General features: G+C 39.9%; 1 protein-coding gene across 1 annotated transcript; it reads right to left on the bottom strand.

Annotated features, from left to right (window-relative positions):
* Nucleotides 1-1,171: 1,171 nt before the first annotated feature.
* LOC127101758 (uncharacterized) lies at nucleotides 1,172-2,824 on the bottom strand. The gene is made up of 3 exons (XM_051039204.1): nucleotides 2,728-2,824; nucleotides 1,948-2,226; nucleotides 1,172-1,902 (listed from the first exon to the last, which is right to left on the bottom strand). Exons 1-3 carry the CDS (start codon nucleotides 2,822-2,824, stop codon nucleotides 1,172-1,174), a joined length of 1,107 nt encoding a protein of 368 aa, XP_050895161.1.
* Between the last annotated feature and the right edge of the window lie 14,639 nt (nucleotides 2,825-17,463).

Here is a 17,463-nt window from a genome sequence, read left to right as displayed (position 1 = left end):
TGCTTTTGCAACCTAACCCTTTGTTTGAGCCCGCTTTGACTGGATATAGTGTGTGCTATGTGAATGTTTGATTTGTTTTGTGTATGCTTGCATGCTTTGCTTTTTCCTGGTTAGGATTAGCTTGCTGTTGTGCAAGTAGATAGAGAACCATAACATAGGGCAATGATGCATGGTAACACCTAGGCTCGAGTCCAGCTCCCTAGTAGTGCGTCTCCCTTTGTATCTGGTTAGAATTTCTTTCCCGTCCAGGGGAACTACGTCGCCCTGATCCTTATACCAGATGAGGTACGTAGGCAGGAGACCGTGCGAGGTCTCTCCGGGCACGTTTTTTTCTTTTTGTGTGTGTTGCTTGACAGTTGCTAGGCTCGAGTGCCTGACTCCTTAGTAACTTGTTGTTTGTTTCTTCTTGTGTGTCGGGATATGGATGTAAGACCAGCGATTGGTTGTCCGTATCCTGAGTGTGTTTGTTTGGTTCGGAAGCCGATGTAAGTCCAGCGATTGGCGTTCGGGTTCCATGTTTGCCCGTGTTTGTGTGTGTCTTGTTTGGCGTGCGTGAGCCGAACTACGGTAGCTCTGATTCTCGTTCCAGACGAGATACGTAGGCATAGGGCGCGATGTCCTAGCGAGCCCTCTCCTCTCTTTCCCCACCTGTGTTATCTTCAGTGTGTGTGTGTGATGTTTGTTTTAGCAACCTTTTCTTTCTTTTAGAGCGTGGATCCCGTCGAGTACGACGGACGTGAGGGGTGCTAATACCTTCCCCTTGCGTAACCGACTCCCGATCCCATTCTCTTTGGTCGCGAGACCATGCTTTTTCCAGGTTTACTCTGAGCGTTTCCTTTCCCTCTTTTGGGATAAATAACGCACGGTGGCGGCTCTGTGTTGTGTTTTGTTTCAGCCCGCCGGTTGTTTTTCGCGGATGCGACAGCATGTTAGAACAAAATATTCAGGAAGTACACACCAGCATTATACACAGCAAACAACTGAGATAATGCACAAATCCAAGGAACTCTTTAAGAGCCCTAAATATTACATAACTGGCATCATCAGGACTGCCACAAAATACAACAACAACAACAACAACAAACCAATCAGGTCAACAGCTTTCCAAACAGCAACAACTTCCACCACACCTTCCAGCACCCCTCCAAGTCTTCAATTCAGCCAGGGACCATTAATCAGAAGAAGAAGAATTATCTTCACCTTCACTTGTGTCTTCACCTGTACCTTTAGAGCCTTCTGAGCTTCCAGAACTTCCATTGGATTGGGAGTTTGATTCTGAGTCCTTCTCAGCCTTTTCTACTTCTTCCTTCTCCAGGCTACATATAAGAACTTCTAAAGCCTCTTTTCTAGCCTTTGCCAGCTTTATCCCATTGTCCAATTCCTTGCAAGTCTCTTTTAGTTGGTCAATCAAACTTCCTTTAGCTGTAGGTTCTCTTTTGGCAGATGTCATGACAATATCATTGACATGACTTCCTTCAAAGAGCTTATAGTGAATGGATAAAGGGGTCTTCCTCCTGCTTGGAATATCACTAGCTCTTAGGATTCCTGGGTGTTGACTCAGGATGATGCCACAGATGATGGAAGGAAATGCAATAGGCAACTTTACAACATTGGTGGAGGCATGTCTGATGGTTTGATCAAACACAAAATTTCCAAAATCATAATTTATCTGAGTTCCAATGGCATGAATGATCCTCCCAAGAGCAATGGAGATAGTAGATATGTGATTAGTGGGTACCCAATTTGCTGAGCCAATCTTGTGTAAGATGGCATACTTGACAGTTAGTTTACTTGCAGATAGGTGTTTCTTACTAGGCCATTCTTTAACTTGCCCAGTTGTGATCATCCTACAAATCTCATTATCTGTGGTCTCTAAATCTACCCCTCCATCAGTTCCTCTCCCTAGGAACTTGTTGATGATGGTTGGTGAAAGTTTCACACACTTACCCCTGACAACCACTTTGCAAACTTCATAACTTTCCTCAGGAATGTTCACAATGAATTCTTTGACTAGCCCCTCATAGCAATGAGGCAGAGCAGTCACAGTTTTCATAAGACCAACTGTCTTGATTAACTCCATTACTTCCTTCACTTCAACAGTTTCTTTCCCCAATTCTCTTTCAACTGCAACCCTTGTTTGAGTGACAAACCTCCATTTTTCTAGGTGCTCAGTAGCAACTCTGTTGGAAGACTTCTTTACAACCTTTCTTTTGTCAAGTGAGATGTCTGGAACATCGTCTTTGACATTCTTATCAGATTCAGAACTCTCACTTCTTTCTTTCTTCTTCCTGACCTCTACTTTACTCCAGGCTTTGGAGGGACCTATACCAGCAACCCTTTTCTCTTTCCTATCTGTTCTTATTTCAACAACACTCTTCCTTTTTCTCAGTCTTTTTGCTACACTTGTTTTCACAAGATTGACCAACGTGTCATCTTCTTCCTCATACTTTTCTTCCTCAATGTCCTGAGCAGTGTTAGGGGACATACTGGAAGAGTTTTTTCCAAGAGAACATAGTCCCTCAGCAGCTACTTCCTTTTCTGTTTTAGATGAGTCATCATCATTCTCAGTTCGGGTTTCCTCCTCAGGAGATGGGTCCCTTCTGGACAGAGGGGTAAAGATGTCCTTGACCCCATGCTCTTCATTCAGAATCCTAGTAACTAGGTTTCTAATGATTCGATCAGTAGATTGCATGTCCTTTTTATCAGTAGATTTTTCTGGAGTATTACCTTGCTTAGCTCCGGCCATGGAAGAGGAACCTTGGACGTCACCTGGTATCATACGCAGAGGAGTCACATCCAGCAAATCTTCATCTAAGACATCCATGGGGGAGGTTCTTGTATGGAAGGGTTTTGAGCTTGATTTTGATGGATGTTGAGACATGTTATTTAACTTCTGAGAAGAGTTTCTTTGCCCTAGCAGAAGTTCTCTGAGATGAGTGATGAAGATAGAGAAGATTGTCTTCAGGAAGGGCGTGCTAATGAAATAGATGCTATTTCCAATACTGGGGGATGATTCATTATTAATGTGGTTTTTTCTTTTAATTGGGCAGACAATATTCCTGTTGCCTTTTCCACTTCTCATTGATTGCCATATTTTCTCAAGAAGCCACACCCCTAATTTTCCTTTTTCATTTTTTTGTTGAACAACATACTTTCTACATGAGTGATGAAAGCAAGTGATGTACTTGATCCAGCTGAAGGGTGTACCATCCAGGTTGTCATAATATAATGTCATAACATCGAGTGTGACATTGTATGTGATCATCAGAATTTTTATCCAACTTGGTTGAGCATTGTTGCTTTCATCTGATGTCTTCTTACTTTCCTTTGCACTCATAGTCCCTTGTGTCTCAGCAAGGCTTTTACTACCTTCAGACTTCATACCACCAATCATATGTTCAGGTGTTTGGACCATCATGACCTTCTCTTTTCCCTTGAAGATTCTTCTTGCAACTGTGCTTGTCTTAGAGGGATTATCCATTTGGGAGCTCCACATGTAGCAGTTGTTGTTGGTCCGGATTCCTTTCATAATTACTTCACTGTCTTTGTTCACAATCTGACATTCAGTTTTAGTGAAGATGATTCTCAGACCTTGATCCCCTAGCTGACTGATGCTTATTAAATTTGAAGTCAGGTCCTTGACCAGAAGAATATTGTCAAGTTTAGGAGCTCCAGGGTACTCAAGCTTGCCTATCCCCTTTATTTCACCTTTAGCTCCATCACCAAAGGTTACATAGCTTAAGTCATGAGGGTGAAGATCAGTTATCAGGTCTGAGTTCCCAGTCATGTGTCTAGAGCATCCACTATCAAAATACCACTCTTCTTTGTGAGCTATTAGACTTAGAACATTAGTCTTAGGAACCCATTGCTTTTTGTTGATAGGCCTGTGATATTTGGGTCTGGGTTGATAGTAAGTCTGTTGATGAACATGGCTGGGATAACCATACAGCTTATAACAGGAGGATCTAGAGTGTCCAGATTTCCCACAGTAATGACATCTCCGTCTTTGGTGTTTGCCATCCTGCTGTTTTTTCTTCTGTTGATAAAAGGTGGTAGGGTAACCATACAGCTTATAGCAGAAGGGCCTTGAGTGTCCAAATTTCCCACAGTAATGACATCTCCATCTTTGGTGTTTTCCATCCTGCTGTTTTCTCTTCTGTTGATGTGACATATGATGTGACATCTTGGACCTGCTCTTACTATTGCTGCATTTAGGTTTAGCTTGAGGTTTGCAGCTAGTGTAACTACTTTCAGCCTTAGTTTTATGGTACCCTAATCCAGATTTGACTCCTGTGATTTGTCCAGTTTGAAGAATCTTGTCTAAGGAGTCAGATCCATTGTTCAACATCCTTACATACTTGGTTGTCTCTTCTAGTTTTGAGTTTAAGAGTACAACTTCAGTCTTTAGCTTGAAGATGGTTTCCACTTGTTCTGCTTTTTCTTTCTCCAGTTGGACTATCTTCTGGCTCTCAACTTGTTGATCTTCATCTAGCTTGACCTATAGAGCTACAACTTCTGTTTTCAATTTGGAGATGGTTTCCAAGAATTCTACCTTCTCATTCTCAAGTTGAGTTATGTCTTTCTCCTGATTTAAAGACTGCTTGTTCAGCTCAACACTTTTCTGACACAACTCTCTGTAGGTAGAGGCCAATTCCTCAAAGGGTACCTCACCATCACTTGACTCTTCATCAGATTCCCATCTTCCTGTCAAAGCAGTCACAAGATTTGCAGCCTCTTCAGTATCACTCTCATCAGACCATGTGGCAGCCAGACTCATCTTCTATTTCTTAAGGTAGGTTCCACATTCAGTCCTGATGTGTCCATACCCATCACATTCATAGCACTGAACCTCTTTTCCTTCTTTGGGCTTCTCATCTGTTTTTGCTTTTCTTCAAGCATTGTTGGATTTACTGATGTCAGACGAGATGTTCTTGACATTTGCCTTGGACCTTACATCCATTTTTTTTAACAATCTGTTAAACTGTCTTCCCAGCATTGCAACTTCATTGGCCCACTCTTTATCCAAATCTTGACTGTTTTCCTCTTCTGTGTTGGATACAAAGGCAATGCTCTTGGTTTTCCTTTCAGTTCCCTCAATCAATCCCATCTCAAAGGTTTGGAGAGAGCCAATTAACTCATCTACCCTCATGTTAGAGATGTCTTGAGACTCTTCTATGGCAGTCACCTTCATTGCAAATCTCTTAGGGAGTGACCTGAGTATTTTCCTTACCAACTTTTCATCAGTCATCTTCTCTCCCAGGGCTCCTGAAGCATTAGCTATCTCAAGAATACTCATGTGAAATTCATGAATATTTTCATCTTCTTTCATTCTTAAGTTTTCAAACTTGGAGGTGAGCAGCTGAAGTCTAGACATCTTTACCCTAGATGTGCCTTCATGAGTGGTCTTGAGAATGTCCCAAGCCTCTTTAGCTATATCACAGTTATTAATCAGCCTGAAAATATTCTTGTCCACTCCATTGAATATGGCATTTAAAGCTTTAGAATTCCCAAGGGAAAGATCATCCTCTTCCTTGGACCATTGTTCTTCAGGCTTCTTCTCTGTGGTGGCTACTCCTTCTTTAGTAATGACAGGATGCACCCAACCTGTTAGCACAGCTTTCCAAGCCTTGTTATCAAGGGATTTTAAAAAGGCTACCATTCTTGGTTTCCAATAGTCATAGTTAGAACCATCCAAAATTGGTGGCCTATGAACAGATCCTCCATCCCTCTCCATTGTACCAGAAAGTATTCTCCCTAGATCTCACCCAGAGCCAGAGCAGGATGCCTGCTCTGATACCAATTGAAATTCTGGTATCAGATATAAGATGTCGAAGGTAATGTCACGACACTAATATCTGTTAATACACAATGGATAATAAAACAGAATTGTAAAGCAATCAACACAAGCAATTGTTAACCCAGTTCGGTGCAACTCACCTACGTCTGAGGGCTACCAAGCCAGGAAGGAAATTCACTATAATAGAATTAGTTCAAAGACTATCCGTACACTTCAACAAGTTACAGTCTTTCTCACCTAATCTCTACCCGTGCAATTTCTACCTAAGCACTCTTAGATATGAGAACCCACTCACTTCCCTTACAATCACAAACCCGTGATCTTAAACAACAATCCCTTGTGAAAAGAAAATACTTTTCAATTACAATATTCTTGATTTTACTTCACAGTTTCAATCAAGAAGACACACTCTTGATCTTGCTTCAAAGATTTGATCAAGAAGACAAATCAGTCCAATTCAATCATCTATGGATGACTTGAATGACCTACAGACACAAACCCTAGCTCTCTCTCTATATTTCACTCAGTCTTGGTTGTATGTTCAAACAGGTTTTCTGAGTTCCTTTTTATAGAAACATTGGACAACTTGAAAACCCTAGATATATTTTCCAATCAAATCTTTTTAAATCAGCTGTAAAGATCTCTTTGGAAAATAAACAAATCTGGTTGAAATCTCTGAAAGAATGCGCCAGCTAGCCATATCTTCAATCAACCAATGATTGCCAATAATTGAGCAATCACAAAACACCAGACATTCAAACTGAATGTTCTGTGTACAGGATGTCATGACATCGGGTCTGACATCCTGGAAAAATCCTGCATACTCCAGTTTCCTTTTATAGCAGGTACAACCATATCAGATACCATGACATTGTGTATGTCCTCTGAAACAATCCTGCATGATTATGTCTTTCCTTAAGCTCCAGCAGGTACAACCAATAATAGAAGCCTTGTCTTTGTCTGTGGCATTCTGAAACAATCCTGCTTGCATATCTTCTTTAACTCCAGCAGGTACAAAAGATATCTCATGTTAAGACATCCCACATGACATCTTGTGAACACCCTTTGTTTTACCAAAATTGATGCCAACTCTTAGAATCAACAGGAACTACATCCCTCTGGGAAGAATCATATCAGATGTATTGATTGAGAGCGGCTTAGTGGATTACGTGATTCAACTCAGACTCATGGAAGATGTCACCATTGACACTGGAAGACCGTTGAATGCTCGGAATTTGAAGAGCATGGGAATCATTGATCAAGTCAGATCCAAACCAACACTTGATACCTCCTGGAAGCACTCAGAGATCAGAGGGAGATCCCTAACGGGCTCTACCTGTTCTCTAAGATTGACCCTCTAGAGGTAGTAGCCTACTATCTACAGGGTCTTGCCAATCAAGGGGTGGATATCTCTGACTTCACAGTGGACTGGCTTCCTAGGCATCCACCTAACTTCATGAAGAGGATGCGAGAGCCCTCTGAGAAGTCCAAGAAGGAGAAGAAAGCTAAATTGAGAGAATCCTCTGGATAAAGACCCCCAGTTCCTCTGGTTGGCTCTCCAGGTAAGTCTGTACCTCTCCCTCGCTCTATCAAAATTAAACCAATTGCTTTTTCTCTTCCCCAAACAACTCCCATATACACCTCTTCTGAAACTCCTCCCTCAACCACCAGATCCTCTAACCCACCCTCTCTCAAATTCAACCTCGTTACCACCACATTACCCATTTCGAAAGCAGAAATGTTGAATGAAACCACTTCACCATCATCATCACCATCTCCTTAATCCCCGCCTTACTACGAACTCTCCTCTAACACCGAACCATCTGACCCCCAATCCCCTACTCTGGCTCAGCTGCAAGCCCGTGTTCTGGCCTCTCAACAACCATCACACTCTGAACCTGCACCATACTTTCCTTCCCTACCTCCTGACCATCCAAATCGCACCACATCTGAACAAACACCACCACCTACACAACAACCAATCCACTCTGAACCACAACCAACCCAACCACAATCTGAACAACACCCAGAACCTGAACAAACATCACTATCACCCTCTGCCATTCCCACACCCACAACTTTCGTTGCCTCCATAACTCCCACACTAAATCTCAACGCCCCAAACTTACCTCCTCCATCCTCCCCAACATCTAACATTGAACCAGAGACTACCCTCCCTACCCTAGAAGAAGCAATACAGGTTTTTGCAGAGTCTTCAGTAGAGAAGGTAAAGTCTCTGACAATCAATTCTGGCATCAGTGATGATCCCTCTGCAGTAAGGATCCACTGGAACAGAGTGATAAGTTGGATGACCTCTGAATCCTTCTGTAGCGGGGTATTCGTTACCTTTAGATTTATTGACTAAATCAAAAGTAAATCATACAATTTGAGTCATCACCGCACTTCTATTTATCCAAAGGAAAGGTTAGAAAGTGGACAAAAACCGAGAAGTTTTATCATATCAAAAACTAATAAAAATGTCAGAGATCTGGGTAAGGGGGTTGGTTATGCAATGGGAAGGTTTTAAGCACCCAAAACATCCTTAGTACTCTAAGGGAGCCCTTTTTGCCAATGTTGTATGGTAGGTTGGTATTTATGAAAATATTTGTGCAAACATGATTGGGGAGATGAGAGAAGAATATACAAGTTATTTACAATTTTGTTGTTTGAATGGATAAACCCATTGCCTACATACCATCACAAGGATATGATCAAAACCTCGTAGTTCGGGGTAAAAATCTCAAAATAAGTTGGTGAATTGATTGGTCAAAAGCCTTAAGGTCTTTTGTTATCAAAGGAGAAAACTCAACCTAAACCACAAATCCACCATGTGAGGAGAGCTTCAACATACTAGTGAGGGATCCACCCTATAGTAAGTATGGAAGATTTATAGTCCAATCACTAAGGATACATGTGAGGTTTACATCAACCTCTATGATAACTCAAACCTAATAGCTAATGTTTATGAAAATCTTTGGCAAAAGTGGCCATTGGGACCACAAAAACAATTGAGTGAGTTGTATTTAAAAATTAGAAATATTCACAAAGTAAAGTCAAAGTTGACTTAAGGTTCAATTCAAAATAAGTATTATGAAAAGAGTTTGAAAAATCAAAGGCATAGTACCTAGGCTTCTAATTTTTGAAAACAATATCAATGTTTGCACAAAATAAGTTTGGCTTGGGTTAGAGTGGAGAGAAGAAGAGAAGGGCTAGGTCCTAAACATGCAAATATGAGGGAAGAGAAATAAAACCCTTGGAGTTCTTTCCTTGAGATCATAAAGATGATCCAGGTTGCTCCTTTCCTTTGGATTTAGCAAGCAATAAGAAAATAACTCAAGCAATCAAGCAAATATCAATCAAGCTCCTAGGATCTTCCAATTTGGATTTTCCTCTCTTATCTTGGGTGCTCATGACAATGGTCCTTCTAAATAGCTCAAGTTTTGGGATCCCTACCACACAAGAACAAACAAATCAAAAAGTTCCACAATACAATAGAAAGAATGGACAAGAGTGAGTTTAGAATAGGGGTCCTTTCAATTCATCTTCAAGATTAAGCATTCTAAAGGCATGAGGCCTAGTTTCTCTTCAACAGTTTTAGCATTCTAAAGGCATGAGGCCTAGTTGCTCTTGAAACTCCATTTAGCATAGGTAAGGTCCTAAATCTAAGTCCTTTCTCCATTTTGCATTAGGTTCACACAAACAAAAACAAAACAAACACAAGGTAATAGTATATACACAATAATGTGCTCAAGTGAGCAAAAGGAAAATGACATAAACACAAACATGAGCTCAAGTGAGCAAAGGGCAAAGACAATATGAATAAATAAGCAAGAAATTAAATTGCATTAAAGTAAATTGCAAGAATTAAATGCTTGAATTAAAAGTTAGTAATTAGTAGTTAGTATTAGTGTGCCATAAGGCAATTTAGCGCTATGTTAAGCAATCGTAAGTGGACTAATGTAGTAGTCACACCTATCTGAGGCCAGTCAATAAAACTATAGGCAAATAAACACAAGTTAGAGACCATGACTAGTAAGCCAAGCTCCTACAACTTGCCATGCCAAAAGAAAAGAAGAATGACCTTGTATGGATTTAGGTTTTTTGCTTGACCAAGAAACAACCTATCTTGGACACAAAGCAGTTCACTTGATCTTTGATCAAGATGAATTTGATTTGGATCAAAGAAGGTTAAGCCTCTCATATGTCAAGGCTAACCACCAATCATTAACTCATTGGTGAAAAAGAAAAAAGAAGAAGAAGAATATGGAAATAGAATGTACAAAATTAAAAGTCAAATAACATAACCAACACACATTGATCAAACATGAATGGAATCATCATCAATCAATGGTAAACAAAAGTGAAATGAAACTTAGAAGTCAAGAAATAACAAAAATAATTTTTGGTATTTTTTGGAATTAAAATAATACATGAAATAAAATGAACAAATAAAGGTCAAACTTCAAATCCAATTCAAATCAACTTGAATAAGTCCAATTGGATAATCATAAGTCTAACATGGTCAAACAAGGTTTGACAAATTTTCTCATCATTTTTTGAAAACAGAAACTAATTTTAAACAATTAAAAATGAAGAAAAATAACATAATTGGACTAAAATCTCAAATAAATCTCAAATCAATTAAGAAATTGATGAGAATATTTTTCATAGATTCATCATCATCCAAAGATGTTAAGAAAATATTTTTGACATTTTTGAATATCAAAAAGGATTTTAAATGAATTAAAAACAACCAGAAATGAAATAATTCACAAAAAATATTAAATGGAATCATAAAAATAATTAAAAATCATTTTTAGAAACTAGAATTTAAGAGAAACAATTTGCAATTGGTCCCATATTTTTGTGATTCCAAATAAAGAAGTTATGAATTTTTAAAAATAATTGGAATAAAAGAAAATAAAATGGAAATTCAAAAATTGGAAATATCCACAAGCGTCAGATCTCACTTCATTAATTGATGTGGCTGATCATGTGGCTGGGAAGTGCGCGCGCATGGCACACTTTGGTCAACAACGTGGCACAATGAATTAAAATAAGTCATAACAACAAAGGGTTGGGATTAGATCTGGAAACATTCATCCAAGGGCCAATGTTTGGACGCGTGGGGACGGTGGTGGAAACCACCGTCTTCTCCGATGAGAAGGCCAGTTCCGGCCACCAGTTGCAGGTTTTCAAACCTCAACCATAGCATGCGATCCATATACCATTCGAAAGCTAGGGGGATGTACATCACCCCCGTGACCTTAGTTTTTGCTCAAGACTCTTATAGAAGAAGAAATCTGAGATTGAAAAACAACGTACTCAATCTGAACTTAACCAATTCTCAAAATTAAAACCACAAATCAATTGCCTCTCACATGAGGACTTCAGAGATGCCAACCAAACCAAGCAATGCACAATAATAAGAGAGATTCGAATCAAAATAGTTATGGTGAAAACCTTTTAAGTGCAGCTTGTGTGAGCTTGATCCAATCCAATCCTTGAGTGCAGCTTGATCTTGAAGTAACAAGGAAGCAAGGCTAAGGAATTAAAAGCCAAAGATCAACCAAGGAAGTTGAAATTTGAGCTTGAAAAGTGAAGAAAAAATTCAGAATTCCTTTGTGTGAGGGTTAGGGAATCAGTTGAGCAGAGCTTCAGGCGCCTTTAGGTTACCATTTGAAGTGAGCAAGCATGTCTATTTATAGCCACTGCTGATGCAAGGCATGATCAAACTCGTGTGTGCATGAACTTAGGTCCTCCATGCATGGGCCTGTACATGCGCATGTGAGGCCCAAAACCACTTGCAATTGAGTGCTGAACACTAATGAATGAAGTTTGGACGCGCAAATGGCAAGGCAATGGAGTGTGCAAGAAGATTTCACTTGGTTTCCATAAATGATCATAAAACTTCACCTCTTCGAAAATGCCATTTGGAAAATTGAAACATAGGCATGTGGGTAATGGTTGGAAAGGTCTTGACATAAGGAACAAATGTTATGTTGAACAAAAATCCATTTGGAGTTGGTAAAATATTGAAAATTGGCCATGAAGTTTAAGGTACAAAACATGTATTCGAAATTTTTTCCAAAATGGACCAACTTCAAGCCCTTTTGTTTCAATGATGAAAGCCTCAAATGAAAAAACCTCCAACTTCAAAGTTGTAGATCTTTTCAAGAAAATCAATTTGTAATTAAAATTTGCATCATTTGGATTTTTGATGAGAAAGTTATGGGCACTTGAAGTTGGACTTTTTCACACTTCAATGGCTTTGGTCCAAAGTGACCTATAATGTTTTGTATTATCACATGTGTTTCTTTTAGGATTATGAAATTTTGTCCAACATAACAATTTAAGTATACATCTTAAAATTTCCAATTCACTTGGTCTCACCTCAAAATTATAAAAAATGAAGGAGTTAGGTCCTTGGGAAGTTGACCCAAAATTAGGGTTTCAGTCAAAATGACCTGTAATGTTTTGAAATGAATGATGACCTTCCATGTTTCAAATGAAATTTTGATTAAAATGAAAGTTGTTCATATGGTTCTTAATAAAATATTTTCTCTTGGGGTCATCTTCATTTGACAAACACATCAAAAGTTAGGTCTCAGTGGATTTCAAAATAGTCAGATGAATTGACTGATCAACTTCTCAAAGCTAAACTTAAAATCTTGATGAATGAATGATTGAGGATACTCACATAAGCTCATATATGAATAAAATTAAGAATGAAAGAACTTCACTTGATTGTATTTGATCATAGGTTGAGGTTGCTTCATGAGCAAGGCATAGTCAATGCATAGTTGAATTAGGGTTTCCTTGGGAAACAATCCTCAAGCCCTTTGGTTTATCTTGACCAAAATGGAAAATTGAGATACTTGGTAGACACATATGATGATTTAGAGCTTTATGAATTATTGTCATGCTTGCTTTCACTTTCATCTGGCCACTTCAATGGGCATAGGGGCCTTCTAGGAGCCTTGAATCACATGATTGCTTGAGCTTCAAAACAAACAAAGTTAGTGACATATTTTTGTGCTTTTGGTTAGTAAACAAAATAAGAAAAGCAATAATATACAATTCAAGCATGCTTGGTGGTCTCAAACCAACTCACACAAGTCCTAACCCAAGGGTTAAGGAGCCAAGATGCTATGATCCTTGAGGCAAATGCAATGTGCAATGATATGATGCCATGAGGGATCTTAGGGTCAAAATTAGGGTCTTACAGATGCCCCTATTTAAGGTCATTCTATCCGGAGATATGAAGGTTAAAATCTTCGTCTCGACGAGGTAGAATGAGCTTAAATAATAACAAAGAGACGAATTTTGGTCCCTAAGAGACCTCATGATGCAAATGTATGTATGCAAAAGTTAATACTATGTGGGGATATATGTCCACAAAGGAAAAAAGAAATTAGGAGGAACTGAAAATCCAAAGGAGTAATACACTCACTAGGGAGACAGAGACTCTAGGGGAATAAAGGGTAACAATTCGTGAGCAGGTCACGACTTAAAACTTGCTGATACACGAAGGGATTCCATGAAAATAAATCAATGGAAAGACTCGAGCTGATGCAAGGATGCATGTATTGGGGAATATGCCAATACAGCAAAATTATCCACAAAGGATACTTCGGATAAAAAATACGGACTCGGATGAGGAAGTCCATAAAGGACTCAGCTGAGGAAACAACAAATGAGGTATTACCAATTACTGGGTAATAAGCTCAAAGAGATATGTGATCAAAACACCGGTATAAGGGAGAAAGAACAACATGCTCAGGGAGAAAGAATATCTAAGACCGGTATAAGGGTGAGAGATATCAATCGTCCAAAACATCTGAGGAAGACCTAAAAGGTATGTTTCAACTCAGGAAACTTTGACTCCACAGGGGACAAAAGTCATAATAGGGAGCAGAAGGAAGGAACACCAGGGATACCGGTTACTGGGCATATAACAGGTGACCAACCAGGCGTGAATTGGGGAATATTTCTAAGACACTCATCATCCGAAAAGAGGGCTGAAAAAGCAAACTCGATTTACAGGATGGGCATTCCATTCCACGAGGAAATACAAATCTTACTCGCTCGGGGAAGAAAAAGACTTCGACTGAAGAGCGCATGAGATATATTATCTATTACCGTCAGAAAGTAGATAACACACTCGCATGGAAGATTATCCACAACCGGTTACTGGGTTAATAAAGGGTAAATCGACCGAAAAGAAAGGACATCGGGATACCGGCTACAGGGTATAAAATGATGGCCAACCCAAAGGAGAAACGATCATTACCAAACAAGGGTAAATGAAAGATAACTCGCTGGGGATAAATTGCTTGATCAGAGCAATTATCCAAGAGATATATCACCGGTTATTGGGTGGTATACTCAAAAATGAAGAAATATCAATACTGAATATTGGATAAAGATAACCAACGAAGAGGGGATTACATCTACCGGTTACTGGGTAGAAAACCAAGGGTGAGAGTAACCGTCATCGGTTAGGACGAACAATATCAGGGATTAACTCTGCGAGGGGATAAAATGGGGTTTACAACTACCGGTTACTGGGTAGAAAACCACAGAAATAGGACTTACAACTACCGGTTACTGGGTAGAAGGCCACAACATCCGCTGGGGAGAGAATGCATAATTACTTAGTTACTGAGTAATTGGTCACCTGAACCACAGGGAACTGCAGGGGAAATAACAAGAGAGGAGTCAATCTAGGAACAAACTAGAGAGACACAATGAAACAAGACTCAACCCATGAGGATATAACTCAGGAGAGTAATTCCATCCCAATACATATTTAGGGAGAAAACTGAAGCAATAATCATCCACGAGAACATAACTCGGTGGGGAATATAGAAGGGAAGATAAACACTTTATGCCTACAGGGCTGACTCTTATATGGAGAGATCAGACACAAACATATGCTTGGGGAAATATTTCACCACTAGCAGGAGATAACAAGCAAAGATATATGGCAAAGAATGAAACATGAATATCTGAATGCTATGATTATGCATGTATATGCGTGGTTTATGTATGATTAATGCTGACAAACAGACATATCTAACACAAACATGTCCAAGAATCAATTGGACAGACATTCGGTACAACATCTCAAAAGAGAAGAGCCAGGCCCACAGGACAAAATCCAATCTGGTGGGGGCAAAAAATACCAGGAAACCAATCATAGCGGAAGATCGAGCAGAGTCGCTGCCAGGGACAAAGGCCACTGCTAGGGGGAACAAGCAGGATCACCAGGGATCAGAGACCGCTGTTGGGGACAAGCAATGGGTCACAACCACCAAAGCTAGGGATCTTCCAACAGTATGCAGGGATATGGATAAGACCAGTCATAGAAGAACTCTACTGGGGATCTTATCAGGGGGTGATGTGGAATTCTGTGGGAAACAACCACCAAACAGAAACACATCAATTGAACATTCACTTCTAACCACGGGAGGAATATCTCTGCTGCGGAGAAGGGACCAATCATTCCGCTGGGGAAGAAAACAACACATCTTCCTCGAAGTTCCAACACCAAATTAGGGTCAGGTAGAGTCTTAGCTGGGGAAGCTACAAAGCCACTGCCAAGGATCTCAACACGGATAAGATCCATCATAGAAAAAACTCTACTGGGGAACTTATCAAAGGGAAGATATGAAACTCTGTGGGGAACAACCACCAAACAGAAGTTCCAATAATCAACAAATTTCCTTATATCTGCCGGAGAAACAACTCTACCGAGGGGGAAGGAACCACCGCTCAGTTGGGGAAGGAAATAATCATCTTCAACACCAACTCTTCTAGGAGGAACCATCCAATAAGGAGGGAAGAACAGATATATCATGTTCTGATCAGGCAACTCCACTGGGGAAAGACTGCTGGTAATCATACTGGAGATAACCTGGCGATCATGATGGAGATAATCTGATGGCGTCCTAATCCGGGGAAAGTCTAACGTGAGCGACCCTACTGAGTGATAAGCAAACTTGCTGGGGGAAAAATTGTATGCGAATCCGCTGGGGATAAGCTACAAACCAATCTGCTAAAAAATTTCCACTCGTGCTGGGGATCCCTGCTCAACTCTGCGGGAGATTTCCACTTATAATGAGGGAAGACCAACTTCCTCGAAAAGATAAAATATCAACTTTTATCAATCTATAAGGGATTTTAGGTCAATCCACACAAGGGATGACAACCATATAATTGATAAAACACAGATGCTAGACCCAGACTTACTGGGGAGTTAGAAAATCGAGATCGAAACTCCAGACCCTCTGGGGAAATTGGGTGGTGTATTACCTTTCTCTACGCTCGCTGAGGAGACACCCTGAAAGATGATGAAGAGGATACAAGTATGCTAGGAATATGAACAAATGCCTTACCCTTTTGGAGATCGTACTATCCTTGGGAGAGCACTGAAGACGTTTCAATTATCCTTTCAGTCATTGTGAATGTTCACTTTGTTTAAAAAACAGTTTATAAAAACTTTATTTGTTTAAAACAATGATATTTATCAGTTAAAACATGCAAACATTTGTTAAGCAGAAATAAATAAGAGTGCAAAGAATTGGATAAAGGCTCAAATTTATTTGATGGAATGGTAGTCCGCAAATGGAAAGACTCCATGGATATTTACAAATTTGAAATTGGTGATATATATTGGAAAAGGGCTACATTGAACATAATGACCATTTCTCCACCAACTCTGAATCCAATGTATTTGAAGCTTCAGTTGACGATGACTGAGCGAGAATCTTTGACAGATGACAACTGTAGAACAAAGTCTCGTCAGGATGCAGTTACTTGCCAAATCCCTAATTTTTGCATAGATTGCCCCAAGGTGAGGTAATCAATCTAGCGGGATATATATATTTTTTCATGTCTCTAACTTTTGCCTGGATCGCCCTTTCGGGTTTTCAATCCACCGAGACGCTCATTTTTGCCTAAGTCGCCCTTTCGGGTTTTCAACTTAGCAAGCTATTTTGTTTTTATTTTTAGGCGAAGTATTTCTTGACTGCATCAAAATTCACAAGACGAGTGAAATCCTCCCCATCCATAGTTGTAAGTATCAAAGCACCGCCTGAAAAGGTGCTCTCTTAACAACATATGGACCTTCATAGTTTGGAGTCCACTTGCCCCTGGAATCGGGCGCGAAAGGCAAAACTTTCTTGAGCACAAGGTCACCTTCTCGGAACACACGAGACTTGACCTTCTTATCAAAGGCTTTCTTCATCCTTTGCTGATATAATTGACCATGGCACATGGAAGTTAATCTCTTCTCTTCTATCAAATTCAGTTGGTCATAACAACTCTGAACCCATTCAGCCTCAGTCAACTTGGCTTCCATCAAGACTCTCATTGATGGGATCTCAACCTCCACGGGGACCACAACCTCCATGCCATATACAAGGGAGAAAGGGGTTGCCCCTGTTGAAGTGCGGACAAATGTACGATAGCCATGCAAAGCAAATGGCAGCATCTCATGCCAATATTTGTACGTAACAACCATCTTCTGAGCAATCTTCTTGATGTTCTTGTTAGCAGCTTCAATAGCCCCATTCATCTTGGGTCTATAGGGAGAAGAGTTATGATGTGCAATCTTGAACTCGCTACACAGCTCTTTCATCATTTTCTTGTTCAAGTTAGAT

The sequence above is a fragment of the Lathyrus oleraceus genome, chromosome 7, assembly GCF_024323335.1.
Source record: "Lathyrus oleraceus cultivar Zhongwan6 chromosome 7, CAAS_Psat_ZW6_1.0, whole genome shotgun sequence".
Taxonomy (NCBI): Eukaryota; Viridiplantae; Streptophyta; class Magnoliopsida; order Fabales; family Fabaceae; genus Lathyrus; species Lathyrus oleraceus.
Note: the sequence above shows the minus strand (reverse complement) of the source record. Positions and strands in the feature narration are given on the sequence as shown.